This window comes from Catharus ustulatus, chromosome 24 (genome assembly GCF_009819885.2).
Source record: "Catharus ustulatus isolate bCatUst1 chromosome 24, bCatUst1.pri.v2, whole genome shotgun sequence".
NCBI lineage: Eukaryota > Metazoa > Chordata > Aves > Passeriformes > Turdidae > Catharus > Catharus ustulatus.
The window spans coordinates 6,177,910-6,203,808 of NC_046244.1; the positions used below are offsets into that span (position 1 = coordinate 6,177,910).

Genomic DNA, 25,899 nt, shown 5'->3' on the forward strand with positions numbered 1-25,899 from the left:
CAACATGAAAACTAGAATTTAAAAAAAAAAAAAAAAAAGTGTCCTGGTAATATCAAGTCATTGATCAGAATTCTCTCTTGTGCTGTCAAATAACTCCCAGGGCAGCACAAACCTGAAGGTCAAAGGAATAAAGAGCCTCAGTTACAAGAGGATGAGCAGCTTTTTTAATCCCTGGACTGTTTTGTGGGGGGTTTAAGCAGTGTTTAGTGCAAGGGTGGAGTGGTTGATAAGCCAAGGACTGCAATGGAGCAGAGCCACAGTGAGGTGATGTCAGTGGCTTTGCTGATTGGGGACAACAAAGCTCTTAAACTTAAATTGCAGAGTCTGAGGGCTGCAAGGAAATTTTTGGTAATGACCAAGCTGCAAATTGGCTCCCTGGTGGCTCTGAGAGCAGAAATTGGAGTGGACTCCTGGTGAGCTAACAAGGATCAGCCTCCCTGCTGCTGGATGTGTTTGCAGGATTCTGGGACCTACTGAGCCAGCTGCTTTGGGATAAGGTTTTGCTGTGGCAGCCTAGAAAAAAAGAATGAGCCCCCTTTGAAACAAGAACATGGTATTTTACACCTGTGCAGAGCCTGCAGTGATAATTCTTTCCTTTGCCTGTAACAAAAACAGGATTTGGCCATTTTATTTTTCCTGTCACCTGTTGAGCTTGTGCCTGTTGCTGTTTCAGCCCATCCCACAGCTGCCAGTGCCTGCTCACACATGATAACAAAGAGGAATCCAGTGCAGAGGAACCATCTCTCTCTTGCTGTCACTCCTCAGGCTATTTTCAAAGCCTGGGCAGTTATGAAAGCTGATGACCCAACTTCCTCCCTTCTTACACCAGGGTGTTTATCTTGCTCAACTTGGGTGACTTCTGGCAAGGAAAGGCCCAGAACAACCAGTCCCCCCATTATCAAGGGCCAACTGGTAGCTGGAGTGGCAATTTCAGTATCTTTGAGCAGTTTGTGATGGTGCTGGGGTGTGTCCTGATGATAGTCCAGGTGGTGGAAACGAGTCCTTCTCATTGAAACAGTGTGAGCTGGAGTTCTGTGAGGAATTCTGGCATCTCTCCTCTATTCCTGCCATAAATGCTGGAAGCACCTGTGGGCAGGAAGGAACTGCAGCTCCCAGACCTCCCCAAAGCAAAGGTGTTTTATAGAAAACTAAGATGTTTTCCCCACATTTCCCTTCAGCCTCTCCACTCAGAATTGCAGGCAATGTTGGCTTTGCCAGTGTGAAAATTTAGCCTAGTAAAGGTTTAAGGGGTGTTTGGCTTCAGAGGGGTCCTACAGAAAACAGAATTAATTCCTCATCCTGCACATCTCACTGGTAACTTGGTTTAAAATCCAGTGCTGCAGGACTGTGCTTGCAGAAGCATCTGGAAAACTGAAGCAAACAAAAGCTTTTAAATTTTCCAGTTCATCAAAATGCTTTCCTACAAAGAATCAAGGTCTGCTGTGAGCCAAGGTCCTTCCTCAAAAAGATCACCAGTTTTCCTGGGAACAGTGAAGTGGTGTGATAAGTAAACAAGTTTTTCAAATTATTTTTATTTACAAGTGGAAACCCATCCACTTCTGAATGCTTCTGGGGGGTGTGCAACACCACATTTCCTGTCACAGAGATTACAGTCTAGACAAGACTGATAAAGAGTAAAGGAAGTGGGTTTATCTCTTTTAAAGGCAGAAAAGCACACTCCATCAGCCACTCAGAGAGACACTGAGCATCTCCCAAAGACCCCAAGCTGAATCTCAAATCTCTCTCTCCTCCATATCCTGCTTCAAGACAGGAGGTAAGCCCTGGCTGCATGTTTTGATATTCCTCTTCATGTTAAACTCTTCCCAAATCTCTCCACTTCTCTCACCCAACTTTCCTTTCCTGGCTGCATATTTTGATATCCTTCTTCATGTTAAACTTCTCCCAAACCTCTCCACTTCTCTCACTTTCCTTTCCTGGCTGCCAGCAGCTCTCAGTCCTACCCTGGCACTGTCAGAGATGATCTGGGGATGGAGTTTGGGTATCAACAACATTCCCAGTCTCTCATTCCACATTTATTAACCCCTATGCAAGTCAATTAATGAAAAAAAATTAGGACAATGACATTTATGTAATGGTTGGAGGTGTTGGTAATCAGCTTGAATAATGAAAAGCATTTCCTTGTCTTTGTGTCAGTGTGTGACCATTGAGAAATAATTTATTTGTCACATTCACGTGCCACCATCTCCATCAGAATTTAGGCTTTGTGGTACCTTTTTATTTCTCGTGATCCCTCAGGAATTCTGAGTCATCAGAGGCTGTTTGAAATGAAGGTTGAGAGGTAAGAACTATGTTCTTCAACCCTGCTAGATGTTAATAGAGACAATTTGCTAATTGCTTCCTGCTCAGTGGAAATGCCTCCTGCTGGAGGTAGGTTTGGGGTGTAGGTGGAGGCTGAACAGAGCTTCTGTACCAGGCACATCTGTGCAAGTTGTCAAACAACAGCATTTTTGTGAAATTACCTTTTTTTTTGTTATTTCTAGGAACTGAGAACCCTGGTAGAAAAAAAAAGCAGAATGTTTTTATGCTCGTTTCTCAAGTTCCTGCCAACATTTCTCTTTGTTTTCTTCCCTGGGGAAAAAGGAAGCACAACCTGGGCTCAGTGTGCTGAGCTACAGTGTTGTGCTCGTGATATCAGGGAGGAGATGTTTAAAAGGGACCTAAAACTTCTGTTTCTCCTGTCACTGCAGTGTGTGGAGGGGAGAGTTGTCACAACCTGGGACACTCATCCCAACACCAAGCTGAGCTCCCAAGGTCGCTGCTGAACCTGCCCAGCTCAGAGTTGCTGTTTTAACTGCAGCCCTTTTATAAATAGGACAGGCTCAGCTGCTTAGCTGTCTTATCTCCACCAATTAGCAGGGATAAGAGCTCCTTGTGCTGCAGAGTTCAGGCCTCTTACAGAATGTTGAGCAACCACAGGGAAGTCGCTGTGCTGTGGGAAGAACAACCTGCCACTTGAAGTGTTTATTTTTGAGCAGCCAATGTAAATTGTCGTGGCTGTCGTGGGCATTTATCACTTTCACCCCGGTGAATTTGGAAAAGCCCATCCCAAGAGCCAGCCTTGGTCAGTGAGTGGTGGCTGAGCATCTCTCCTGGGATGGTTTTTCACTTCAGGTTTCAGGGCAGTGCTTTGACTCCCTAAAGCTGAATTCCTGCCTCGTGTCATGTTCTGGTGTCCCTTTACACTTTGAGAGTCCCTTTCAGCACACTGAAGACATCTGAGGCTCTGAGATATCATTAACCCCACTGAGCTGTGTGTTGTTGCCTTAACTCCTTGCACACTGTCCTCTAGAATGAAGGACTAAAGAGAAATTTTGGCTCAAAATCCTGTGATTTCAAGAGTGGTGTAACATGGCCAGTGGTATTTTCCCACATCTAGCAACTGCTTCCTCTTTTTCAAGTTTTTTTCAGCCTTTACTGACCATCAGTTATTTACAGCTCCCTGGTTCCCCCAAAACAAATTACCACATAAAGGAAGAAGAAGAAAAAAAAATCCACAAGTGCCACATTCTCAGATGGTGCAACTTGTTCTTATTGTTCATCCTGGCATGATTTATCCAGTGAGCTTTCATGCGTGAGTGTGGCCTCTTTAAAGCAGAAGATGCAATTTTGAAATTGCAAAACCTGATAGGTTTGGTAACTGAAGAATTGTTTTCTTGCTGGCATCCACCCAGGGGCTTTATCCTACCTCTGCTGAAGTAATGACAAAGCTCCTGATGATTTTGAGGTACCAAAACATTTTGGGTTTTTTTCAGTTCAAGTACAGACTGGAAAACTTTTATTTTTATTTATTTTCACTACTTTATACTTGAGATGGAGTGATCCCCACAAAGTGCTGTGGGGTGTCGAAGAGTTTTGTGTCAGGGCATTGACTTGATGAGGAAATGCCAGATTAAGGTAAAAGTTCGTGACAGGTATTGTAGGGAGATACCGGCAGGGTGTGAGAGGAAAAGTGTGCCAGCAGCCACACCCTGTGGGTGTGGGTGTGGTGTGAGCTGGACGGGAAAACGCAGATGGAGATGAGGGGCTGGTGCAGTCTGTGCCCGAGCTGAGGTGGATGGGGACGTGGGACGGTGAGAGGTAGGGAATTGCAGGGATGAGGTGGATGGGGACGTGGGACGGTGAGAAGTGGGGAATTGCAGGGATGGGATGGCTGGAGAGTGGGAGATGGGATGGTGAGAGGTGAGGGGTGGTTGGAGGGTGAGATTGTGAGAGGTGAGAGGTGAGGGATGGTTGGAGAGTTGGGATGGTGAGAGGTGGGAGGTGTGGGTTGGCTGGAGAGTGGGAGATGGGATGGTTGGAGGTGTGGGAAGGTTGGAGGGATGGGAGATGGGATGGTGAGAGGTGAGGGATGGTGAGAGGTGTGGGATGGTTGGAGGGTGGGATTGTGAGAGGTGAGGGATGGTTGGAGAATGGGAGATGGGATGGTGAGAGGTGGGGTGGCTTCAAGGATGGGATGGCTGGAGGGATGGGATTGTGGAAGGAGGTAGGTGTGGGATGGTTGGACGGTGGGATTGTGAGAGGTGGGAGGTGTGGGAAGGTTGGAGAGTGGGATGGTGAGAGGTGTGAGATGGCTGGAGAGTGGGAGATGGGATGGTTGGAGGTGTGGGAAGGTTGGAGAATGGGAGATGGGATGGTGAGAGTTGTGGGATGGTTGGAGGGTGGGATTGTGAGAGGTGGGAGGTGTGGGATGGCTGGAAAATGGGAGATGGGATGGTGAGAAGTGTGGGATGGCTGGAGGGATGGGATTGTGGAAGGAGGTAGGTGTGGGATGGTTGGAGGGATGGGATGGCTGGATAGTGGGAGATAGAATGGTGGAGGTGGGATGGTTGTAGAGTGAGAGATGGCACAATGAGAGGGAAGATAATTGTAGGGGTGGGATGGTGGGAGATGGAATGTTTGGAGGGTTGAGATGGAGGTAGGAAGTGTGAGATTGCTGTAGGGGTGGGATGGCTGGAATTTGGACAATTTGGAGGTGTGGGGTGGTGTGAGGGGTGCAGGATGGCTGGACGTGAGAAATGGTCAGAAGGGTGAGATGGTGTGGGATGGCTGGAGGTGTGGGGTGCTGGAATTTGGAGGTGTGATGGCTCAGGGAGTGTGGGGTGTGAGGGATGGCTGGAGGTGAGAGATGGTTGGAATTGGGAGGTGTGATGGTTCAGAGAGTGTGGGGTGTGAGGGATGGCTGGAGGTGAGGGTGTGAGATGCCGGAATTTGGAGGTGTGATGGTGTGAGATGGCTGGAATTTGGAGGTATGATGGTCTGAGGGGTGTGTGATAATGGAATTTAGAGCCGTGATGCTGTGGGGTGGTGTGAGGGCTGTGAACCGGCTGAACGCATCCGACACCCCCATCCCCTATTGGCACCTCTAACGCGGCTATAACCCGACACCACGGCACCCACTGACACACCGCTACCCACCCTCACCCCCCCACTCCTCAGCGCTAATTAGCGCTAATTACCGACCCCGCGCAGCCGCAGCGCCCGCGCCTGCGCGCCGGGCCCGCGGCCGAACCGCGCCTGCGCGGGGGCGGCGGGGAGGGGACGATGGAGGCGCGCAGGGCCCGCCGGCCCCGCGCCCCTCACAGCGCCCAGCGCCGCCAGCGCCGCCGCGGGGCTCGGCCCTGAGCCACGCCGTGAGTGGGGGAACCGCGGGGGCGGCGCGGCCCTGAGGGGGGAGCGGTGCGGGGGTGCGCGGTGTGTCCTTCTGTCCATCCCCTCTGCGTGCCCCTGTGTCCCCTGCCCGGTCCCTGTGTCCCCTGCCCGGTCCCTGTGTCCCTGTCCCCGCTCAGGCCGCTGTCCCAAGTGCTCCATTCCCGCATCCCGGTCCTTCCTCGGCTCTGGTAGAGCCTGGAGGGATCGCTGGGGCAGCACCGAGGCCGGTCAGCGCTTCCCGCAGGGATGGCCAGCACAGCCCACAGGGATGGCTAATATATCCTGCAGGGATGGCCAGCACAACACTTCTCCCAGGAATGGCTAACACTTCTCCCAGGGATGGCCAGCACAACATTTCCCCCAGGGATGGCTAACACATCCCCCAGAGATGACTAAAATTTCCCCCAGGGATGGTTCCAGGGTACCGTGCCACCCCCCGCTCTTTGCCCCACGAGGCTCCTGCCCTGGGTTTTTTGCCCCGTCCGTGTTGGTTCTGCAGAGGAAGGGTTAATAAATGGATTTGTTTTGCCTGGCCTCGCACACGTGATGGTCATACTGCCTGGTTTTTGGTGGAAATAGCATTTGGGTGTGTAATCAAAACCTAAAATTGTAACTCGTTTTGCTGCATGCACACTAAGTTCTAAACTAAACCAAGCTTTGTCTGGCTGATGGAGTTGTTCCTTCTGTTTTGTGTGTGTGAGAGGGGGTTTGGTGCCTTGGGGATGGAGTCATAGGCATGTAACCTCTGCTGGAGTGCTTTATTCAGCAAAATCTAACAAAAGAAAGCTCCACAGAGCACAGCGATCAAGCACACAGTGCTCTGTAACAGTGGCACAAGAGGTGCAGTTTTGGATAGAACATCGTCCTCTTATGCCCCAAGAGAAAGTCGATAATAAGGAACAAAATGAGTTTTGAAGTACTGATATAATCTCTAAGAAATCAGTACAAATGCTGCAGCCTTGGAGGGGGGTTAAAGCACGGTGAGGACTTTGTCAGGATGGACCCTGCAGTAATCCTTTAACCAGGATGATTTAGGACAGGCACTTAACAGGGAAAGTTTGTTACGAAAGAACAGCTTACAAGCGTGGTCGTTATAAAATAAAATTAAATCCCTCGGTGATTTGCAGCCTTGCAGCTCCTTTGGGGGTGTCATGGGGTTGTGTAAGGATGGTTTGATGAAACCCTTGGGAAGTTCTGGTTCAGGAACACATTCAGTGAAATTAAAACTGGATTTGGATTCATGTGAGAGGTGATTCACCTGGCTGCTGTGTCACCATCACAGATATTTATTGTTAGATGTTGGCATGTTCTTAGTTGTCCTTCATTCTGCAAATGCTGGACATTAAAACTTGTTTTTCTTGTGTTGTTTTTATTTTGGACATGATTTAAAACAGAGCAGCCTTTTCATTAGTTTGTTACCATGTGCTTAAAAGTTTTTTGGATCCAGTCCTGGAAGCTGTTCAGTGGCAGTTTTGTCTTATGTCAAGTCTGCTTATTCAATAAAGGTCTTGTGAGGGAATGTTAATTAAACAGTACATGGTGTAAGCTGTGGCTAAAACATCCTGAATTGGAAAGTATTACATGGAGGCAATATCAAGTTCTTAGGCTGTATTTAGTATGTCTGTACACTTCTTACTTCCAATTTTGTGCTAATCTGATTTTCTTTGCTGTCAGCATCTGTCAGATGAACATTCTTCAAAGTCACATGGAAACACATCTTGCTTATTACATAAATTATTGTTCTCTTCCTCCCTTGCTCAACTGATGGCCACAAAATTAATAAATCAGCTCAAATTGTCTAAAAATAGAGGTCCATTTTGCCAAGTCTGTTGCAATGGCTGTTTCCCAAGCTGTGGCCACAGGTGACACAGCAGTGAGTAACCCCAGTTAAACATTGATACTTTCCAAGGGCAGGCTGCTATAAATCATTAATGGCTGGCAGTAATTGCACCTCTTTGTAGTGATGCTCTCCTCGGGTAAGCCTAAACTACAGCAGGAGCAAAAGCACTTTCTAATTTGATTAGGTGGCTGTTTGATTTAGTAATGAGTCTAAAATTACAGCTGCATTTTGTTAATGGTTTTGTTGCTTGCAAACTGGGGTGCTGGTGAAATTATGGGTGGGATTTTCCCCCTTGTGTGAAGATTTCACAGTCCATTTTCATGGTTGCACCAATGTTTAGTTCCTCTCTCTGCAGGATGAGCTGGGAATTTCATCCAGAGTGATGAAACAGTTGGGAAAAACATCTGCAGATTTTTACTGAACCATCTTTTTAGCCCTGTGTTGGAATCAACTGACCTGAGGAATGTGCTGTTCCTCTGGGCTGCTCTCACATGGATACTATTTGTTTATGGTTTAGTGTTTGTTCATACACTGAAAGTTGGTTTCTATTTTTATTCTGATAAGACTTCTCTACTTGCTTCGAGTAATGATGAGAACTTGCCCACAAGATCTCTGGAACTTCTGCAGTTATCACAAGTTCATGTTTTGGTTTGGTTTTGGGTTTTTTTTTTTTTTACTTCTGCAAAGCTGTGCTCTGACCAGCTGTTTGTCTTTCATTTGTGCTGGTTGTTCGTGGAACTGAAATACTGCTCATTTGTCCTTATTTTGTCCTGTTTGTTTTGGACCATCACCCCAGTTTGTCAAAAATGAGTTAAGGACTTAGGTATTGTTTTTGTCTGTCCTCAGCTTGGTATTAGCCTCTCTTTTTTTCAAAAGCTGAGAATTATTAAAGCTATTTCTGTTGCATTTTCTGGGTTGGTTTTGGTTTTTTCAATATATGTATCAGGTGTTATAGCAGACTTTATAGTTTTTCCTGAGCCTTGATTCCTTGGTACATATTTAAAGCTTTTCTTTCTTTTCAATATCTAAAAGAAATTAATTTTATCTCATATGTAACTGAAGACACAAATCTGTGCTGGTCTTGAAACAACTTTGTGCTGAGCCTCAGTCTGGGAACACACTGGTCATTTTTAATTCCAGGAACTTGTGATTACCTTGAAGACCTTCCCAGATTCTTTGGAGAAGTCTTTATTAGTGTGTGTGTGAACTCCTCCAGGTTTTCCTGCAGGGACTTTGAAGCACTTTAATTGCTTGGAAACAATGATAAAAATCACTGTGGGGGCTTTTGGTCAGCAGTGCTGAGCACGGAGCAGGAGCTGCAGGGAGCAGAGAAATGGCTCAAAGCACCAGCTCATCTCAGCAGCAATGCTCATCTGGGCAATTCCAGGAGTTTCTTGATGTTGAGCACAACTCCAGTAATTTTTTGATGTTGAGCATGTTATCTACTGAGAGAAGAGAGATTGTGGTAGCAAAGCTTCTGTTTCTCTTTGAGCCAGCTGAAACCATAATTGGAATTCAAAGTGGAGCTCCGCTACCTTTGCGAACGCTGAGATTTTGCCTCTCCCTCTCCACTGCAGGGATTGAATTTCTCTCTGGCTGAGGTTCCTTGAGTTCCAGCATGGAGATGAGTCGGGAGAAGCTGTGTGCCAGCAAGGCTGATGGGAGCTCAGACTCTGCCTACCACTGCTCGGCGTGCCACGACGATGAGGAGTGGGGCAGCACGAGCCGGGGCAGAGCCAAGTCACGCAGTTTGTCGGCTTCACCAGCCCTTGGAAGCACCAAAGAATTCAGGTGAGGCCTCTGTGTCTTCCCCTTGTTGCTGAGATCGATGAAGTTAATTAGATTTTAATGTTTTTTTTAATGTGGCCAGGAGGGATTCTTAAAATGCGCCTTGGAAGGTTCAGAGTGAAGAGGGAGAGTTGAAGGTGGGGTGTTCACTAAGAGCAGACTCACAATCAAGGTTTCATGGCTTATCAAAACTTATCTCACAAAAAACAATCAGTCAGCACTACAGACAATTCTTCAGACTTTTGTAAAAGCTCAAGCCAGAGCTTTAGTGTTGTATATTAAAAACTTGGATGTTAGGTCGCGTGTGAGGCAGCAAAAAGTAAATTTGTGTTTGCAGACAGTTTCAGAGCAGTGAGGAAACACCAGTTCTCTTTTTGGAGCCAAATTTCTGATCTCATTGCAAGGCTGCTGTCATGTGGGCAGGGTGGGTGGAACCTCTGCTGTGATGATCTTTGGACCCGCTGTAAATATTGGACAGCGGGCAGGGGCAGCGCCGTGTCTTGATCTTGTGGGAGGCACAGCAGGACTTCACCTTCCTGGTGCTGTGACTGTCCCCAAGACATGGGCAGAGCCACGAGGGAGCTGCTCAGCAGATGGATTTTCTGTTCAGGGCTCCTGCTTCGCTGGTAGGAATGTTCTTGGGAGGCAGGAGCGCGCACGGGTGAGGCTGGAGAGCACAGGGGCAGCTTTGTGGTGAAGGGAGGCAAACTAAAAGCCTTGAAAAGGTTGGGAAAAGAGCTGCTCTGTGTTTGGAGTTCAGTGTTTGATGCTTCTGGGAAGTGTTATCTGAGGGCTGTGCTCTGTTGGAGCTCTGGTCATGTGTGTGTGGTCAATATGTAAGACTTGATATGATAAAACTGGTGGTTTTCCCTTCTCTGCTCAAACCTTTCAGCCAATCTGCATGGAAGAGCACATGGTCTAAATTTTTTGTGCATTATTTTGCAGCTAAACAGCTGCTTTTTCCAGAAGTGCTGTGTCCATTGTGGCTTTGAATCAGGGTAATTGCTTCCGAGATTTTCCCTGATTAGGATGCTCTGGCTGTCTTCACTTCAGAGCTGAATTGTCTCCTGGCGTTTTGCAGGCTGTCAGGAAATGCTGCTCTCAGACTTCCTCTGTGCTGCTCAGCTCCAGGTAGCTGCCCAGCTGCTGGCAGCTGATAAGTAGATTTCCCTAAAAGATGTATAATTTCCAGGGCATTGCTGCTCATTGTTAGCAAAGGCAGCCTGACTGTGAATAACTTGAAATTCTGTTCACTCAAGCACTTTATTGAGCACCATTAAAACCAAGTGAGACCTCAGGGAAAGTTTACACCAGTGAGTAACTAGGGCTCACAGAGGGAACTTTTGGAATGTCATGAAGCTCAGACATGGATATTTAATCCCTCACTTGGGAAAAGAATTTGGCCAATTATTGGGAGTGGCATCAAACTATGACCTGTGTTGGGAAAAGGCAGAAATTCCAGGAAGAAGTGGGAGGTGATGCTGCCAGGCTGTTACTTAACCATCCTAATGCCAAGGATAATTGCTCACAAGTAGATAGAGACTTATCATCCCTTTGCCCACATTGGCACACACTTTTATCTCTTGTTATGTCAATCCTTGCTCATTTTTCTGTTTTAATATCAATAAGGTAAAGTTGATAAAACACTTAGTAATGCTCTTATCTGACTTGGTCAGTCGTGCCTGGACTTACAGATGGGAAAAAAATCATTCTGGTTTTGTTAGTGCAATTCACATCTTAGACTGGAATATTTTATTAGGCAAGGGACAAATAAGATGTTGCTGTTGTTCCTTAATTATGTGTTTAAGCTGTTGGGATTTTTATTAGATTTCTGAGGGTTTTTTTAGCTCTAGGAGTGAGTCACAGGCTGGTCTGAGCTACTGTGTAACACACAATAGAAGGCACTGCAGTGATGGTTGTTACAAGCAAGATGTGATTGAATTAAGCCCAGGAAAGAAATGGTTCCCCTTTCTTTGTAATGGAATAATTCTAATAGCAGGCACATAATGCTTCAGCAGTTCCATGACTTGAGCAAGTTTCGCTCCCAGTTCCAGCTTTGCTGGGGGAGCTTGGCAGGGAGGTGAGGCAGAAGAGTTCTGACTTTCTCCAGATAATCTCATCCTAGAGCCAGGAATAACCCTGTGTCCTGGTGGGATTCAATTTTGAGGATAAATGACACCTCAGAGCCCCTGTCTATTTGAAGACAAAGATTTTATTAGAGAAAAACATGGGGGGAAATAGAAATTTTTTTTCAACCTGTTCAAAATTGCTGCCTGATACTGCAGCTAGAAATCTCTTATGTGCCTTAGAGTTGAAGAATTTGTTTGATCAATTTATTAAGGGTATTTAAATGACCAAGACCTGACCATGCCAAAAACATCTGAAGGTGTTGGAGAGCTCCTTGTAAATGCTTGTCAAGTGACACACTGGGAAACTCAATTTTCCCAAATTCCCAGAACCCCAATGTACATTAGTGCCCTCAGAGAGGGGAAGAGCTCTCAGTGAGCTGTTTTAGCTGTTTATACAGATTCAGTCCTTCTAAAAGATGTGCTTTTAGATGAGATGCAGTGCTTTGAGAAACACAGAATGGAAGTGTTGTTGTTGTGCCTGCAGCAGTGGAACTGCTGTCAGGAAGTGCTGCAGGCACTGGAATTGTGAGAGCCAATCTATAAAATTGCCCTGCCTGGGAAGCACTCACCTGGGTTCAGAAATGCACTTTGCCCTGTATTGCTTTGGTTCAGCTGGGTCAAAGGAAGGTTTGGAGCCAGCCAGATCCAATTTGTCAGCAGCTCTTACTCACTGATTATCTTTGTGCCTCCAGGAGAACACGCTCCCTGCATGGACCATGCCCAGTGACCACGTTTGGACCAAAGGCCTGCATGCTGCAGAATCCTAAAACCATTATGTGAGTACCCATCCCAGCAGTACCACTGGGCTTTTCCACTTTTTTCACCCTCTAATCAGCACTGTTTGGATTTTACCTGATATTTAGAGATTTCCATGTTGCTGGATTGCCATCCTGGGGTCAGCTTTGCCAAACTGACATGGTCTGCAGTCCATGGTTGGGTGTCTAAAATAGCAACTCTCATATTTGCATCTCAATAAAAATTCTTCTGGGAACCACAAGGGGAGGAAGAGGAACTGTTCTGTGTGCAGTGAAATCCGAGGGAGGCCTTCTCCCTCCCTTGGTGATGAAGTTTGAACCTGTACTTTCAATTTTTGTTCTTTCCAGTTACAAGCAAGTTTGCTGTTAGACTGTTGATAAACGTGGAAATAAATGGATAGATGTGGCTGGTTTCTGCTTGGTGGGAAAATAAGCATTTTAATTTTGTAGCTTGGGTGGCATAAAGTGTTGCTTTCTGTTTTATACTTAATAAATGGGGTCCTGACTTGGCCAGGTGAGGAATTTCAGGGTTTAACCAAGGTAGTGGTCCCTGGTTTGGGCGGCCCTGGCACAGAGAAGCTTGGAAGTGTCCAGAACCAGGTTTTGGTGCTACCTGAGATGGTGGAAGGTGGGGCTGGATGGGCTTTTAGGCCCTTCCAACACAAACCATCCGTGATGTTTGCACCTTTTAAAAAGTTTTATTTAATTACTCTTCCAGTTAACTATAAGACATTGCCATCAGTATTTATTTACCTGAACCTTTACCTCTGCAGACTGCAACCTTCCTGGTGATATCCAAACATTTCCTGGGAAAGTCTGACACCAATCCCTCCCTTTAGCAACTCAGAGTTTCCTCATTCTCCCCTGTAAGGAGCCCTGGGGTGCTGCAGAGCAGCTGAAAGCCAGCCCAGCTTGTGTTTACCCACCTGACCTGGGAATTGCTCCTCCCAGGGGCTGGCCTGGGATATAAGGACAGGGACAGGATTGTGCCAGGGAAAACCTGGGTAGGCAGGGCAGGGAACTGATCTGAAAAGCAAATTGTAAATGACTTTTACTACACACCAGCTTTTGTGGGTTTTAAAAACAAGCAAAACCTTGTTGGTGTTTTTTCCCTCTCTGCTGTGGGTAATTTTGTTAAACTCTCCTCACTGGGGGGATTATTTTTAACAGAAAATCATAGTTTTTATGTGCAGGCTGAAGTGAGGGGAGGTCAGCAGCTCTAGAACTTGTGAACCTGCTTTTTGATGAGCAGATGAGCTGAATGAATACTCAGTGAAAAAAATGATGAGGGGCTTGTGCTCCTGACAGAAGGGGAAATCAAATACCTGCTTATTTTTCTTGAAATGGGATTTTCTTTATGAAAGCTTGCCTTGAAGATCTGGAATACAAGTTTTACACAGGATTTTTAGTAAAGCCTCACAACTTTTTATTGGAACTGAAATCTTCAATAGAAGAACATTTTTCAGGGAAGAATGTATTCTTCTGAGGTTGCAGTTATTAATAAGTGATAAAAGCTTCAGCCTTTAATTTTATTTGGAGCTGTTGCATTTGCCTGAGCCCTGGAAAGAAAAATGAAGATCTTAAAGCAAGTTATGAATAACTTTTCATTGAGTAGAACTGCATGGAATTGGTGAGTACAGCTGAAACAGACAGGCTGGCTTTGGTTTGAATGAAGTTGGTGCTGGTTCTGGGTTTATTCAGTGCTGCAATCCCTGGTTCTGGTCAGCATTATTGATATTAGAGCCTTGCATTAACCTTCAGTTTCTGCTGTGTTTGTATCTCAAATGTGAGCACTGAAATAAATTTTAAATTTACATTAAGCTGTTTGACTTAGAGTATTGGATGGGGAAAAAAATTATGCTGTGATTTTTTTCAGATCCTCTAATTGAATGTTTCTCCTTTTGAGTCAGCACTAAACCAAGAGGAAAGCAGCACTGGGGTGTCACACTTTCATCTGAGAGCTTTTGTGGTGTTTGTCTTCAGGTCCCTGTTGGTCTAGGTCATTCACAGGGCAATTGATTCTGGGTTATCACCTGTAGCAAAGCACAGAAACATCACTGCAATGTGGATTATTGCCTTAGAAACATAAAGAAATACAAAATATTGCATTAGAAACATCACTGAAATACAAATTTTTGCATTAGAAACATCACTGAAATACAAATTACTGCCTTAGAAGCATCCCTGCAGTGTGAATCCCTGCCCTGTGTGCAGGCTGTGTGCTCTCCACGCTGCAGGATGTGTTTCCAGCAGCTCCCAGAGGTGTCAGAGCAGGCTGTGCTGATGTTTGGGGTTTGTTTTTTCCCCAGGCACATTCAGGATCCAGCAAGCCAGCGGTTGACATGGAACAAACCTCCCAAGAGTGTCCTTGTGATTAAGAAGATCCGTGATGCCAGTCTGCTGCAGCCCTTCAAAGAGCTCTGTGTGTACCTCACTGAGGTGAGCAAACACAAATCACAGTCATTTCACCATTATAAGCTGCACCATTTTGACTGAAATTTTGGTCTGAACCCGAAGTGCGGCTTCTAATCAGGTGTGGCTGATATATGGAAAGAATAAAAAGTTGGTGTGTTAGTTTGAAGGGCAGGTGTCTGCTGAGAAAGGCAGGAGCTTCTCTTTGAAATGGAGAATGTAAACCCCCTCCCTCCAAATTATTAGAATTTTGAAATCAAGGGGCTCTCAGGCAAAGATATGGGAATTAGGAATAACAGTTCTTTACTAGGGAAATTAAAATAGAAATACAGCACTACAAAGAAACAAACCCCAAACCCTGACACAGTCAGAGTACAACCTGACACCCGTCAGTCAGGCAGGGTGTTGGCAGCAGTCCCATTCCATGGTGGCTGCATCCTCCTGCAGTGACAGATGTGGCTCAGCTGGAGCAGTGCTCCTGTACAAGGTGCAGTTTCCCTCCGGAGCTCCAGTGGGGATGTGGAGAAATCCGGTTTTCCTCTGGAGTCCAGTGGAGAAAGGGGCTCCCTTAGTGTCCCAAACCCTCTGTTTTTATCTTGGTAAGAAATGTTGGGCTCTTCCCCCTGGCTGGAGCAACTCCCAATGAGATGCAGTAATTTTATCAGTGCCACAGTGGGACTCAATGGCCATGAGCAGAAAATGACTGGCTGGAGGAAGGATGGGCTGTGAAAAGATAAAGAACACTGCCCTGCCTGGTTTATAAAACATGGCCATGAACAGGAGATATCTCCTTTGGAAATAAAGAACACTGCCCCAGCTGGTTTCAATGGATGCCCATTAGCAGAATATCTCCACAGAGATCAGGATCACTGCCCCACCCTCAACAGATGGTGACAGAACAGACACCTTTGATCACATCCTGTACTGTAATGTGTGGATTATAATTGTGAATTTACTGTACACCTCAGCTCTCCCCAGCTGCTGATTCTGGGCAGAATTTTTACAAACCAATCTTTACACCCACTGCCACGGGGTGCACTAAAATTTGTTGCAGAAGTTAAGCTCAAAACAAAAACTATTAAAGCAAAACTTCCACTCTGTTTGCAGTTATAAATTAAAGGCATGGGATATAAAAACTTAAACCTTTAAGCCTTGAGCAAACACAGCAGTGTTGTTGTATCATGTAATCTTTATGCCAAACTTTAATTTATTAAATGCTTCAGAATTAGCATCAGACCACACATTAAGACCACCCAGCAGGTGCAGAGCACTGCTGTAAATATTATTTATGTGTCTTTAATGGAAATTATGGAGAGAGTCAAGTGTGTTGGTAGGAGATCTCTCAAATTCTTTTCTCTCTCTTCAGGAGAACAATATGATTGTGTATGTAGAAAAAAAAGTATTGGAAGACCCTGCTATAGCTAATGATGAGAATTTTGGACCAGTGAAGAAGAAATTTTGCACCTTCAGAGAAGGTATGGGAATGATTTATTGAAAAGACTGTTGGAGAGTATTTTTTTTGTCTGGGTGTTTTTAGTTATTGGGTCAAATTTGTAAAACTTGTGTTTTTTGCAGACAGTTGTTGTTACATCTTAGTTGTTTTTTTTATATTTTTGTGAGGGAATGTTTGCATGCTGCAGATTGTAGTTTTTCTTCCTGGTTTTTTTTTTTTTGTTTGGTTGGGGGTTTTGGGGTGGGTTTTTTTGGGGGTTTTTTTTGGGTTTTTTTGTTAGGAAATTAAGATTGTGGCTAGAATTTAACTCAAAACTGTTTTATCTCAATGTTGCTCCTAGATTATGATGATATCTCCAATCAGATAGATTTTATCATATGCCTGGGAGGAGATGGGACCTTACTTTATGCTTCTTCACTTTTCCAGGTTGGTTCTGATGGGAAATAGACCCATAAACATTTTCTTCTGGAAATATTTAAAAGTGCTTTTTTCCCCACTTTGTTGCTGAGTTCAATATTTGTCTTTTATTCTTCATTCCCTCTTTTTTTATTTTGTGAAAATAATGTCAAATGTGTTGTTTTTGATGAAGCACAGTTGAAGTTTCATCAATAATCACAATATTTACAGGCAATATGGATTGCTTTGACTGAGTAGCTTTAAAATTCTTTTCTTTCTTGATAGGGTAGTGTACCTCCAGTTATGGCTTTTCATCTGGGATCCCTTGGATTTCTTACTCCATTTAATTTTGAGAATTTTCAGTCCCAAGTCACTCAGGTTATAGAAGGTAAATGTAAGGGGACAAGGTGTGGTGTTTGTTTGTTACTTTTTCTTAATCAACTTTTTTAGGTTGGACCTTAAGAGTTGAAACTTGAGAAATGTGTCTGAAATGAAGAGAAAAATTACCAGAAATGTATCTTAAATTATCAGAAGTTTTGCATTGTATTTACCCATCCAGTGCAGCTCTGTAAAGGAAAAAAGCTAAGAAATGACTTTATGGAGTAAATGAGTGTAAGATAATGTAGAATTTATGTTAAATGGCAACTAAACATAGAAATCAAGTGCAGTGTTTAAATACTGAGAAGTCAGGCAAATAAAATATTTAAGGAAATAAATTTTGTTTCTTCATTATGAGCTTATTTGAGTTGCATGCAAAGTAGATTCCTGAAAAGATGTATAAAACTCTCACTAGAATGTTACCTTTTAATACCTGCTTCTAATGTATTTAATTTTATTAAATCTAATATTTAATTTTTAAGATTTAATTTTATTTTTAATTAATTAATATTTAATTACATATAATGCTTTAATTTTCTTTAAGCTTAGTTTTTGTCTTACTGAAGATCACATGAGCCCAACAGTGTTTTCTCATTTTAATCATATCTCTATAAAATTTAAATTTTCTTTTTATCTAATGAGAAAAGTGGGAAGGGCTTGAAATTTGACTTAGATTTTTGGTCATTGCTACTAAAATTCAATTTTGAGCTTCAGCCAAGTGTAGGTAATTATATTATGAATGAAAGTGGGAATGTTGAAAGGCCAGGAATAGATGGATGGTATTTGATAAATTGTGTTAGTCATTGCTGGGGTTCTTCTCTGTTCATTTTTGTGTTTTTCCTGTGTTCCCCTGCAGGAAATGCAGCTCTGGTTCTCAGGAGCAGGCTCAAGGTGAAGGTGGTGAAGGAGCACAGGGAGAAAAGCCCAGTGCAGAATGGCATAGAGGAAAATGGAGTTGTGTCTGCAAACCTGGAGAAAGAAGTGGGCAAGCAAATTATGCAATATCAGGTCAGAGGGCACACAGAGCCAGGAGAACCAATAAATTGTTGGTAATTTGTATTTGTTCCATTAAAGCTCTCCCAGAGCTCTGGGTGCTGAGGAGCTCTGCACACATTTCCTCTGTGCACTCAGAGCTGCTGATCTCATCTTTCACTGCAGAAATCATTTCACAGAATTGTTAAAGCTACAAAAATATCTCCAAGCTTGAGTCCAGCCTTCCTTCTCTTTTGAAAACAAAATAGTAATTCTAAAGTCAGACATTTATAAATGAGAAGAAAAGCCCTGCATGTTGTTGGGATTAATTCATAACATCTCAAAACTTCAGCTGGCATTCAATAGGAACAGAAGTGTAAAGAGGCTTTAATTTGGGGTATTAAATCAGCACAGAATTTTAGGAGATCTGGAAAACATGTTCTGTGTCTGACCCTGATTTCACTGCAAGGCTCTTTGGATGTTTGGTGTCGTGGCAGGTCCTCAATGAGGTCGTGGTGGATCGTGGCCCCTCCTCCTACCTGTCCAACGTGGATGTGTTCCTGGATGGGCACCTGATCACCACAGTGCAGGGAGATGGTGAGTGCTGCTGGGCTTTTGTCTCATGGAAACAGCTGCACTTCACTGTGACAGCAAACACAAGTGTGCAAAGGATGGGTGTGTCCATTCCCACAGTGGAGCTTTAGGTGCTGAAGGATTTGGTTTGTGGGCATGTGAGGGCATGTAGCTCTTTTTTGGGTATTGTGTTTCAGGCTAAATGTTAGAAACAACTCAGAAAAGATTGGCCTGGATGTCTGGGATTTGCTGAAGGCAAACAATCTCAACTCATCAATGACAGGAATTAATCTTTAAAGCTCTTACCCTTAAAGATCTGAAAGTCACTGTTAAAAATTGTGTAACCTGAGTTTGTGCAACTGCTGAAACCACGAGGCAAGGTCAGGGGGGAATTTCTCACTTTGTGTGTTGGCTGCAGTTGAAATCCAAGGGGAGAGATTCACTTTGTGTTGGTGTCCCCAGGGCAGTCCCTGGTTTCAGAGCCTTGTTTGTGTCCCCAGGGGTGACAGTGGGATGTGTTGGTGTCCCCCAGACCAATTCCTGTTTTCAGAGCTGATGGAAGTGCCCTGTTTGCTCTCCCAGGGGTGACAGAGGGATGTGCTGGTGCCCCCCAGAGCCAATCCCTGGTTTTTATAGGTGATGGAAGTGCCCTGTTTGTGTCCCCAGGGGTGACAGAGGGATGTGCTGGTGTCCCCCAGAGCAGTCCCTGGTTTCAGAGCTGACCCCTGCCCTGACCCCTGCCCTGTTTGTGTCCCCAGGGGTGACAGTGGGATATGTTGCTGTCCCCCAGAGCTAATCCCTGGTTTCAGAGCTGACCCCTGCCCTGTTTGCTGTCCCCAGGGGTGGGTGGGATGTGCTGGTGTCCCCCAGAGCTGACCCCTGTCCTCTTTGTGTCCCCAGGGGTGACAGTGGGATGTGTTGCTGTCCCCCAGAACTGACCCCTGCCCTGTTTGTCCCCAGGGGTGACAGAGGGACGTGTTGGTGTCCCCCAGACCAGTCCCTGGTTTTTATAGGTGATGGAAGTGCCCTGTTTGTGTCCCCAGGGGTGACAGAGGGCTCTGTTGCTGTCCCCCTGCCCTGACCCCTGCCCTGTTTGTCCCCAGGGGTGGGTGGGATGTGTTACTGTCCCCCTGCCCTGACCCCTGGCCTGTTTTGTCCCCAGGGGTGATTGTCTCCACGCCCACCGGCAGCACCGCGTACGCCGCCGCGGCCGGCGCCTCCATGATCCACCCCAACGTCCCTGCCATCATGATCACCCCCATCTGCCCCCACTCCCTGTCCTTCAGACCCATCGTGGTTCCTGCTGGAGTGGAACTCAAGGTTGGTTTCTGTCATTTGATTTCTCCTTCTGGAGTGGCCTCAGCAGTGTGAGGAGGGTGGGCAGTGCTGTGTGGTGCTCCCTCACTTGGAGCAGGATCAGGCCATGGCTGCTTCTTTAGAAGAATTTACCCACCCAATACTTTACACTTCCTGGACTGTAGCTCTGTAACATTCTACAGAATGGGAATTCCAACATTTACATTCTGAAAAATGTTCCATAATTTTGGCTGAAGTGCCTGTAAATGATCAGTGAAGGGAATGTGAAATATTGCAGATCTTAAATATATAGTGGTAGCATTATGTGCAGTTCAGTGTTCAGCTTTTGTTAATGTTTTCTTGCAGAAAAAAAGACATTTAATAGTGAGTATAAAATAGACTTGGTTACTGTGTATTTTGGATAAATACTCTTGTGCAAGGAAGAGTCTCTCTCTCCTTTTGTCTCTGTTTCCAGCCTGCTGAGTGGGAAGGGAGCTGGTGTGGAAGGGCTCCTGGGGATGGGAGAGGATTAGCATTGAGAAATGAGTGTGTTCTGGACTTTTTGTTCCTGTTCTACAACATAAATTCAATGTTTGTTCATGGCACTGCTCTCAGCCCACTCTTTCATGTCAGTGGGTGTCACTGGCCATGGTTAATTCTTTTAATAGGAATGTAATTTAAATAGGAGCCAAACTTGCTAATTTTGACAGCTTTAGATTCATTATATATTAAAATCTATTTTTCTGATTAACCTCATTATTTTTCTTAAAAGAGAAACTTAGCTCCTGTGACTGAACTAAAACATGAACTGGCTGGAACTGGAGGGTTTGTGTGGGTTGTGACCTTGTCCTTACAAAAAGGAGATTTACTGCATATAGAAAAATAAATAAACAAAAAGTCAAGGTTTGGAGCTTGAGTGCTGTTACTGCACTGCTGCCATGGACAGCTGAGGAGTTCCAGTGCAACTGTGCAGTTCCAAAGACTCAGCTGTGCACTCTGAGGGAGGATGGAGGAGGTGTTTGTTCCTTGCTGCTGAGTTTTGGACCTGCAGTTGAGCTGGTTGCTGTTTTTTCAGATTATGCTCTCCCCAGATGCCAGGAACACAGCCTGGGTTTCCTTTGATGGAAGGAAGAGGCAGGAGATATGCCATGGAGACAGGTCAGACCTTTTTTCTGATTGTGTTATCTCTAAGTATAGAAAATCCTGATTCATGCAGCTCCCTCATTCTCTAACATCTGCCAAAAAGGTTTTTGGCAGTGAGGAAGGAAGCTTTTATAAACCCTAACAGCTCCTAGAGCACAAACTGCACTGAAAGGATTTCATTTCTAACTTGAGTTCTTTAGATCTTCCCATAAAAGCAAGTGAGATGTTCAGACTCTGTAAACATTGCATGCTTGGCAAGGAGGGTGGGCACATCTTTAGGAGACTCTCTGAATTTTAACTTCAAGATAAATCTCAGGAATTCTAAAAGACACAAAGCAACAGGAGCTGCCTGTGAGGTGCTGGAAAACTCCATGTGGATTAAACTGGTTTAACTGGGAGTGGTTGTGGTCACTTGCTCTGGCCTTGAGTGAGCAGAAGGGGGTGAAGAAGGGCAGGAGTCCCTCAGTTTTGTGCTCAGTTTGTGATTTGGGGGGGATTAAAGGCAGCTCTGACAAGGAGATTGGCAGGATGGTGATTCAGGATGCCCTTTCTCCTCTTGGCACACCCAAAATGTGCAGCTGGTGTAAACCTCCACCCTGAACAGGTTTGAGATCATCTATAAAGGAGCTCAGGGAGGATTCAAGCACAAGGTTTGGCCCTTGGCTACACTCTGGAATCCTTGTTTAGAAGCTGAAAGGCCAAGGTGGTGCCTTGGGTTCCCTTTGTCCCTGCAGGATGCCATGGGGGGGTTCACAGAAAGTGTCACCAAGTGTCCCCAGAGCTGAGCTCGTATTTAAAGCCCATTGCTGCTGTCTGGCCTGGATCAGGGCTGTGCTGAGCCAGGCTGGGGCTGCTCAGGTCGCTCATCCCTGCCTCCCTGTGCTCTGCAGTATCAGCATCACTACCTCGTGCTACCCCCTGCCCTCCATCTGCTTCCGGGACCCCGTGAGCGACTGGTTCGAGAGCTTGGCCGAGTGCCTGCACTGGAACGTGCGCAAGAAGCAGAACAACTTCGCGGTGGAGGAGGAGGAGTTCTGAGAGTCCCCGGTGGAGGAGGAGGAGTTCTGAGAGTCCCCGGTGGAGGAGGAGGAGTTCTGAGAGTCCCCGGTGGAGGAGGAGGAGTTCTGAGAGTCCCCTGTGGAATTCTGAGAGTCCCCCCCGGGTGGGCTCTGCCCGTGCCCGGATCCCTCCCCTGCCCTCGGAGCTGCCTCGTGCCTGTGTTTGTGTCCCTCACACGGGAAGGGTTCTGCTCCTTCCTCTCCACCTCCAGTGGGGGGTGGAAGGCTCTGATGGTTCTAATCCAGTGGGAATTTCCTTCCAAATGAGCAGTGGATGATTCCTGATTGCTGTCAAAAACCACACCTGCAGATGTGATTGTAATCTCTGACTTACCAGTTCCATGGTAGGCTGAATGTAGCTACACCAGGGAAAAGTGGCAGCAGAAAAGTGGCATTAAAAATCTCTTCCATTTGTTAAACTCCATTTAACACTGCTAGCAACAGAAAGGCTCTGAAAAGTTTTCTTTAAAAAAAAAAAAAAGCTTCTCTTTGTTATCTTAAATATGCCTTGCCCAGAAAATACTTTCTTACTTACAAGTGTGAGACACTAAAGAAACACCCACAAAGGATGTTTTTTTTATTAATAGATGGAATTAGTAATAAAAAGTATATATTTTTTATATATACAATTCTCTCCTGTGCCCATTTGAGCAGTGGCTGACCCTTGGCTGTCAGCACTGTGGAGATAACCACAAACAGCAGGGATGAGCATTAATTATTGCAGGTTTCTCTGGGTTTGTAGCTCTGTACTTCCTCTTGGTGGGAATCATCCATGTGTTGGTTTTTCTTATTATTTTTGTTTGATTCCCTGGGATAAATGGTAGCATTAGAGACTATCATGTTTAAAAAAAAGTAATTCTCAAGTATTCAAGAAGAATCTGGACTTCAATTGCTACTGAATTCTAGTTCCTTTGTTGTCCTGAAGAAAATCCCCTGTTTTAGCTCCTGAATGGCCTCAATTCCATGGATACCTTCCATCTCTTGGTGCTGAATAATCCAGGATGGGATTCTGCACTGGGGGCTGGAGAAATGGGAGGGACATTCCCAGTGGAGTAGCAACGGTGCCTTCAGCACACTCAAGATCTTCTAAGTCTCACATTTACCTTTTTTTAAGATGCTTTCAAATGTTTCTAACTCCTCTCTGTACATATTTTATTGTATGTGCTTTTATGAAAGAACAAAAAAAAAAGAAAAAAAAAAAAAACACAAAACACCCCAACAAAAGAATGGTTGGGGGGAGAATAAAAGGGTTTGTACTGTACTTTAACTGCAAATAGCAAACCCGAGGATAATGTTTACATTTATGTTCTCTGTGGTGCAGTCTCTTGATCATTTTATCCAAACTTCAGCATTTTCAAGTCTTGCTGCATCATGCTCACTGCAGGAAGGGACAGGAGCTGCTCAGTGCCAGCCTGTGGCAGGATCTTGCCAAGGGAAGAATTTCCTGAGCTGGGATTTCTGTGGCACCGGGGTGAGAATCTCTGCTGAGCTTTTTCTTCATGATTGTCTTACGTTGTTTCTGTGGTCCAAAGTGGAAGGGGGGAAATGGCTTCATTTCCAAACTCTGCCTGACCTGTTGTCCTCTGGTGGTTTCAATAATGTCTCATCCCTTTTGGATGCTGCCCTGGGCTGAGTTGATGAAATGCAGGTGAGAGCACTTTTCCAGAAAAGAGAAGCAAACTCTTGGGTAACGATTCAAATCGCGACGAAAGCGCGTTCATAGAAATCAACACTTGGTTTGTACATTTTGTAAAATAGAATATTGGTTTGATTTGGTCAAAACCAGATGGATTTTGGGATATCTTGGAGAATATCCAGAGAGCTTTTGGGATTTCTCTTTCACTTGAATCTGCAGTAATTGTTTTATCACTGTTTTGAAGCTGCTTACGGGTTTCCTAAGTGGAGTATTCAGTTATTTGATAACTGTTACTTTTTGAACTAGAGAAGTGTCAGGCTTTTTGCTTTGGAACTATTTTATTTAAACATGCAATAATTGAGAGAAGGAACAGGGTATGGTGTCTAGAGAAATGTGTGGATGAGTGGGGAATGAGCAGTTCTAGGCACACTGGGGAGTGGAGAATCATTTTGCAGAGGTGAAATGATTTATGAGCCTTATCTAGTATTTTTTTAAAGATAAAACTATATTCAGCACTTTTTATTTATGCTTTTTATAATAGTAAAGCTATTCTTGACTAAACTGCCGAACTTTTAATTTTCAGAGTGCACAGGTAATGAATTCTGTAATCAAAGTTACTGAACTACTTTAGGTCTGCATTAGGGGTTGGCTTGGAATTTCTTCTTTCAATTCATGACCAGCTGAGGCTGCTGCAGCTTTGCTTGTGCAGAATTCCTGCTGGGAAAAGGAATTTTCTGGGTGGCTGCTGAGCCCAGGCAGAGCTGCAGCCCCAGCTCAGGCAGGGCAGGCACTCAGTGATTTCAGTCCTGGCTGTTCCTCCAAAAGCTGCCTTGATTCTCCCTGGCCCAGCTGGGCTGTGTGAATTCATCACAAATTTTATCTGAGTGTACAAAGTCCCTTTGCAAAGCTTTTAATCTGCAAACTGCAGGAGAGTGAGGCTGGAGCAGGCCTGGAGTTGTGCATTTGAGCTGCTCCAGGAGTGGTTTTTTTCTGAGCCAGAAAAAAAGCTGAAATGCACCTCACTTTGTTGGCAATAAAACCTCATTTTTCTGATGTAGCTTATTCAGAATAACTTTGGTTAAACTGTGCTAAAAATGGGGGTTTGCTGATTAAGAGTTTTTAATGAAAGGGTAAGTCACTGGCACCTGCAAATCCTTTCATCTACAAAGGGCCAAAATGGAAGCTGGGAAATTAATTTGGTGGGTTTTTTTTTTTAAAAAAAAAACACAAAGTTATCCTCTGGTAGAAATTGAAGAAGTTGTTACCAACTGTAGTAGGGAATAAAGCAGTGTACTGAATTTTTAAAAGCTGAAAAATCCTGTTACATATTGTTAACACATTAAAAACTTGGTTTTAAATATTGTTGAGAAGCAAAATATTTTTCAATCCTTTCAATAAAATCTTTTTTGTAAAGTTGCATTGGTCAATCTGCCTTTTGACTGGGGAGAATATAAAATTGGGAATTCCCAATAATCAGTTGCTTGGAATTGTGTGGGGTTTGACAGTGGGGAATGCACCCAGGGCTGTTTTGAAATGTCAGAAGTCTCAAAATAATTGCTGGATTTGCTGTGCAAATTGAAACAAATCTTGTGTACAACCAACTGGGCTGCATTAAATACTTTTTTTAAATACCCAATGACAGAAATATGAGGAAGGGAATAGGTAAGGGCAGTGCTGGTGAAATAATCTGATAATTTGATATCCAGGAAGTTGAGGATTAAAAATGAGTTTAAATTCCTGTGGTGGAAACACAGAAGTTCTGGACACATCTCCCATAGAATTTGAGATTAATGATGATGTTGAAGTCTTTTCATTTCATAATTAATCTGTAACTGATCCCAACAGTGAGAGCTGGGAGGAGCTGCCTTTAAATGAAGTTTTTGTTTGGTGAGCTGCCTTTTGCAGGGGAGGGAGCTGGTTTGAAGTGGAGTTTTTGTTTGACAAGAACCTTCCCATGCCTGGCTGGTGACAAAACTCTTTTCTGTCCAAGGGCAGAGCATTTTCTGTGACAGTGACAGACACAAAACATTTCCCTCACCTCATTCTGCCCAGCACAGGCTTTGTGCAAGAGGGAAGGACTGAAAATGTTTCATTGTGACAATGAAATCTTTAATTCTTCCAGCAACAATCCCTGGTGCCACTGGGATTTGTGGGATGAATTCCCAGCCCCTGCAGTCTGGCCACACACCATTAACCTCTTCATGCCTCCCTTGGCTACAGAAAAAAAATTGATTTGATTCAGGTTTAGGAGATTGAGATGAGAAAAAGACTTATTTGTAATAGAAGTTTTGATTTAGAGGGCAAGGATTATGGCATTTTTGATAGATTTACAAGGATTCTCTCTAATAAGCTGTAATAAATTTTTAATTTAAATTGCTTTTTGTAGTCCAGCTGCTTCCA

General features: G+C 44.5%; 1 protein-coding gene across 3 annotated transcripts; it reads left to right on the top strand.

Annotated features, from left to right (window-relative positions):
* Window positions 1–1,757: 1,757 nt before the first annotated feature.
* NADK (NAD kinase) lies at window positions 1,758–24,713 on the top strand. Of its 3 annotated transcripts, XM_033079726.1 has the most exons (13): window positions 5,584–5,651; window positions 9,088–9,301; window positions 12,120–12,203; window positions 14,492–14,621; window positions 15,961–16,069; window positions 16,388–16,473; window positions 16,729–16,831; window positions 17,678–17,829; window positions 18,291–18,390; window positions 19,529–19,686; window positions 20,738–20,820; window positions 21,696–21,828; window positions 21,889–24,713. In XM_033079726.1, the coding sequence occupies exons 2-13, from the start codon at window positions 9,129–9,131 to the stop codon at window positions 21,901–21,903; spliced, it is 1,326 nt and encodes a 441-aa protein (XP_032935617.1). In that variant the 5' UTR covers window positions 5,584–5,651; window positions 9,088–9,128; the 3' UTR covers window positions 21,904–24,713. The 3 variants fall into 3 exon arrangements, with proteins under 3 accessions (XP_032935618.1, XP_032935617.1, XP_032935615.1); XM_033079727.1 differs by lacking the exon at window positions 5,584–5,651 and adding an exon at window positions 1,758–1,774 and having other exon boundaries at window positions 21,696–24,713; XM_033079724.1 differs by having other exon boundaries at window positions 21,696–24,713.
* Window positions 24,714–25,899: the final 1,186 nt, after the last annotated feature.

Bases quoted from the DNA above. Each gene is read 5' to 3' on its own strand.
- NADK (XM_033079727.1), top strand. From the start codon at position 9,129: ATGGAGATGAGTCGGGAGAAGCTGTGTGCCAGCAAGGCTGATGGGAGC. The intron at 12,204-14,491 runs GTGAGTACCCAT...TTTTTTCCCCAG, and splicing joins CAGAATCCTAAAACCATTAT to GCACATTCAGGATCCAGCAA. The intron at 16,070-16,387 runs GTATGGGAATGA...TGTTGCTCCTAG, and splicing joins ATTTTGCACCTTCAGAGAAG to ATTATGATGATATCTCCAAT.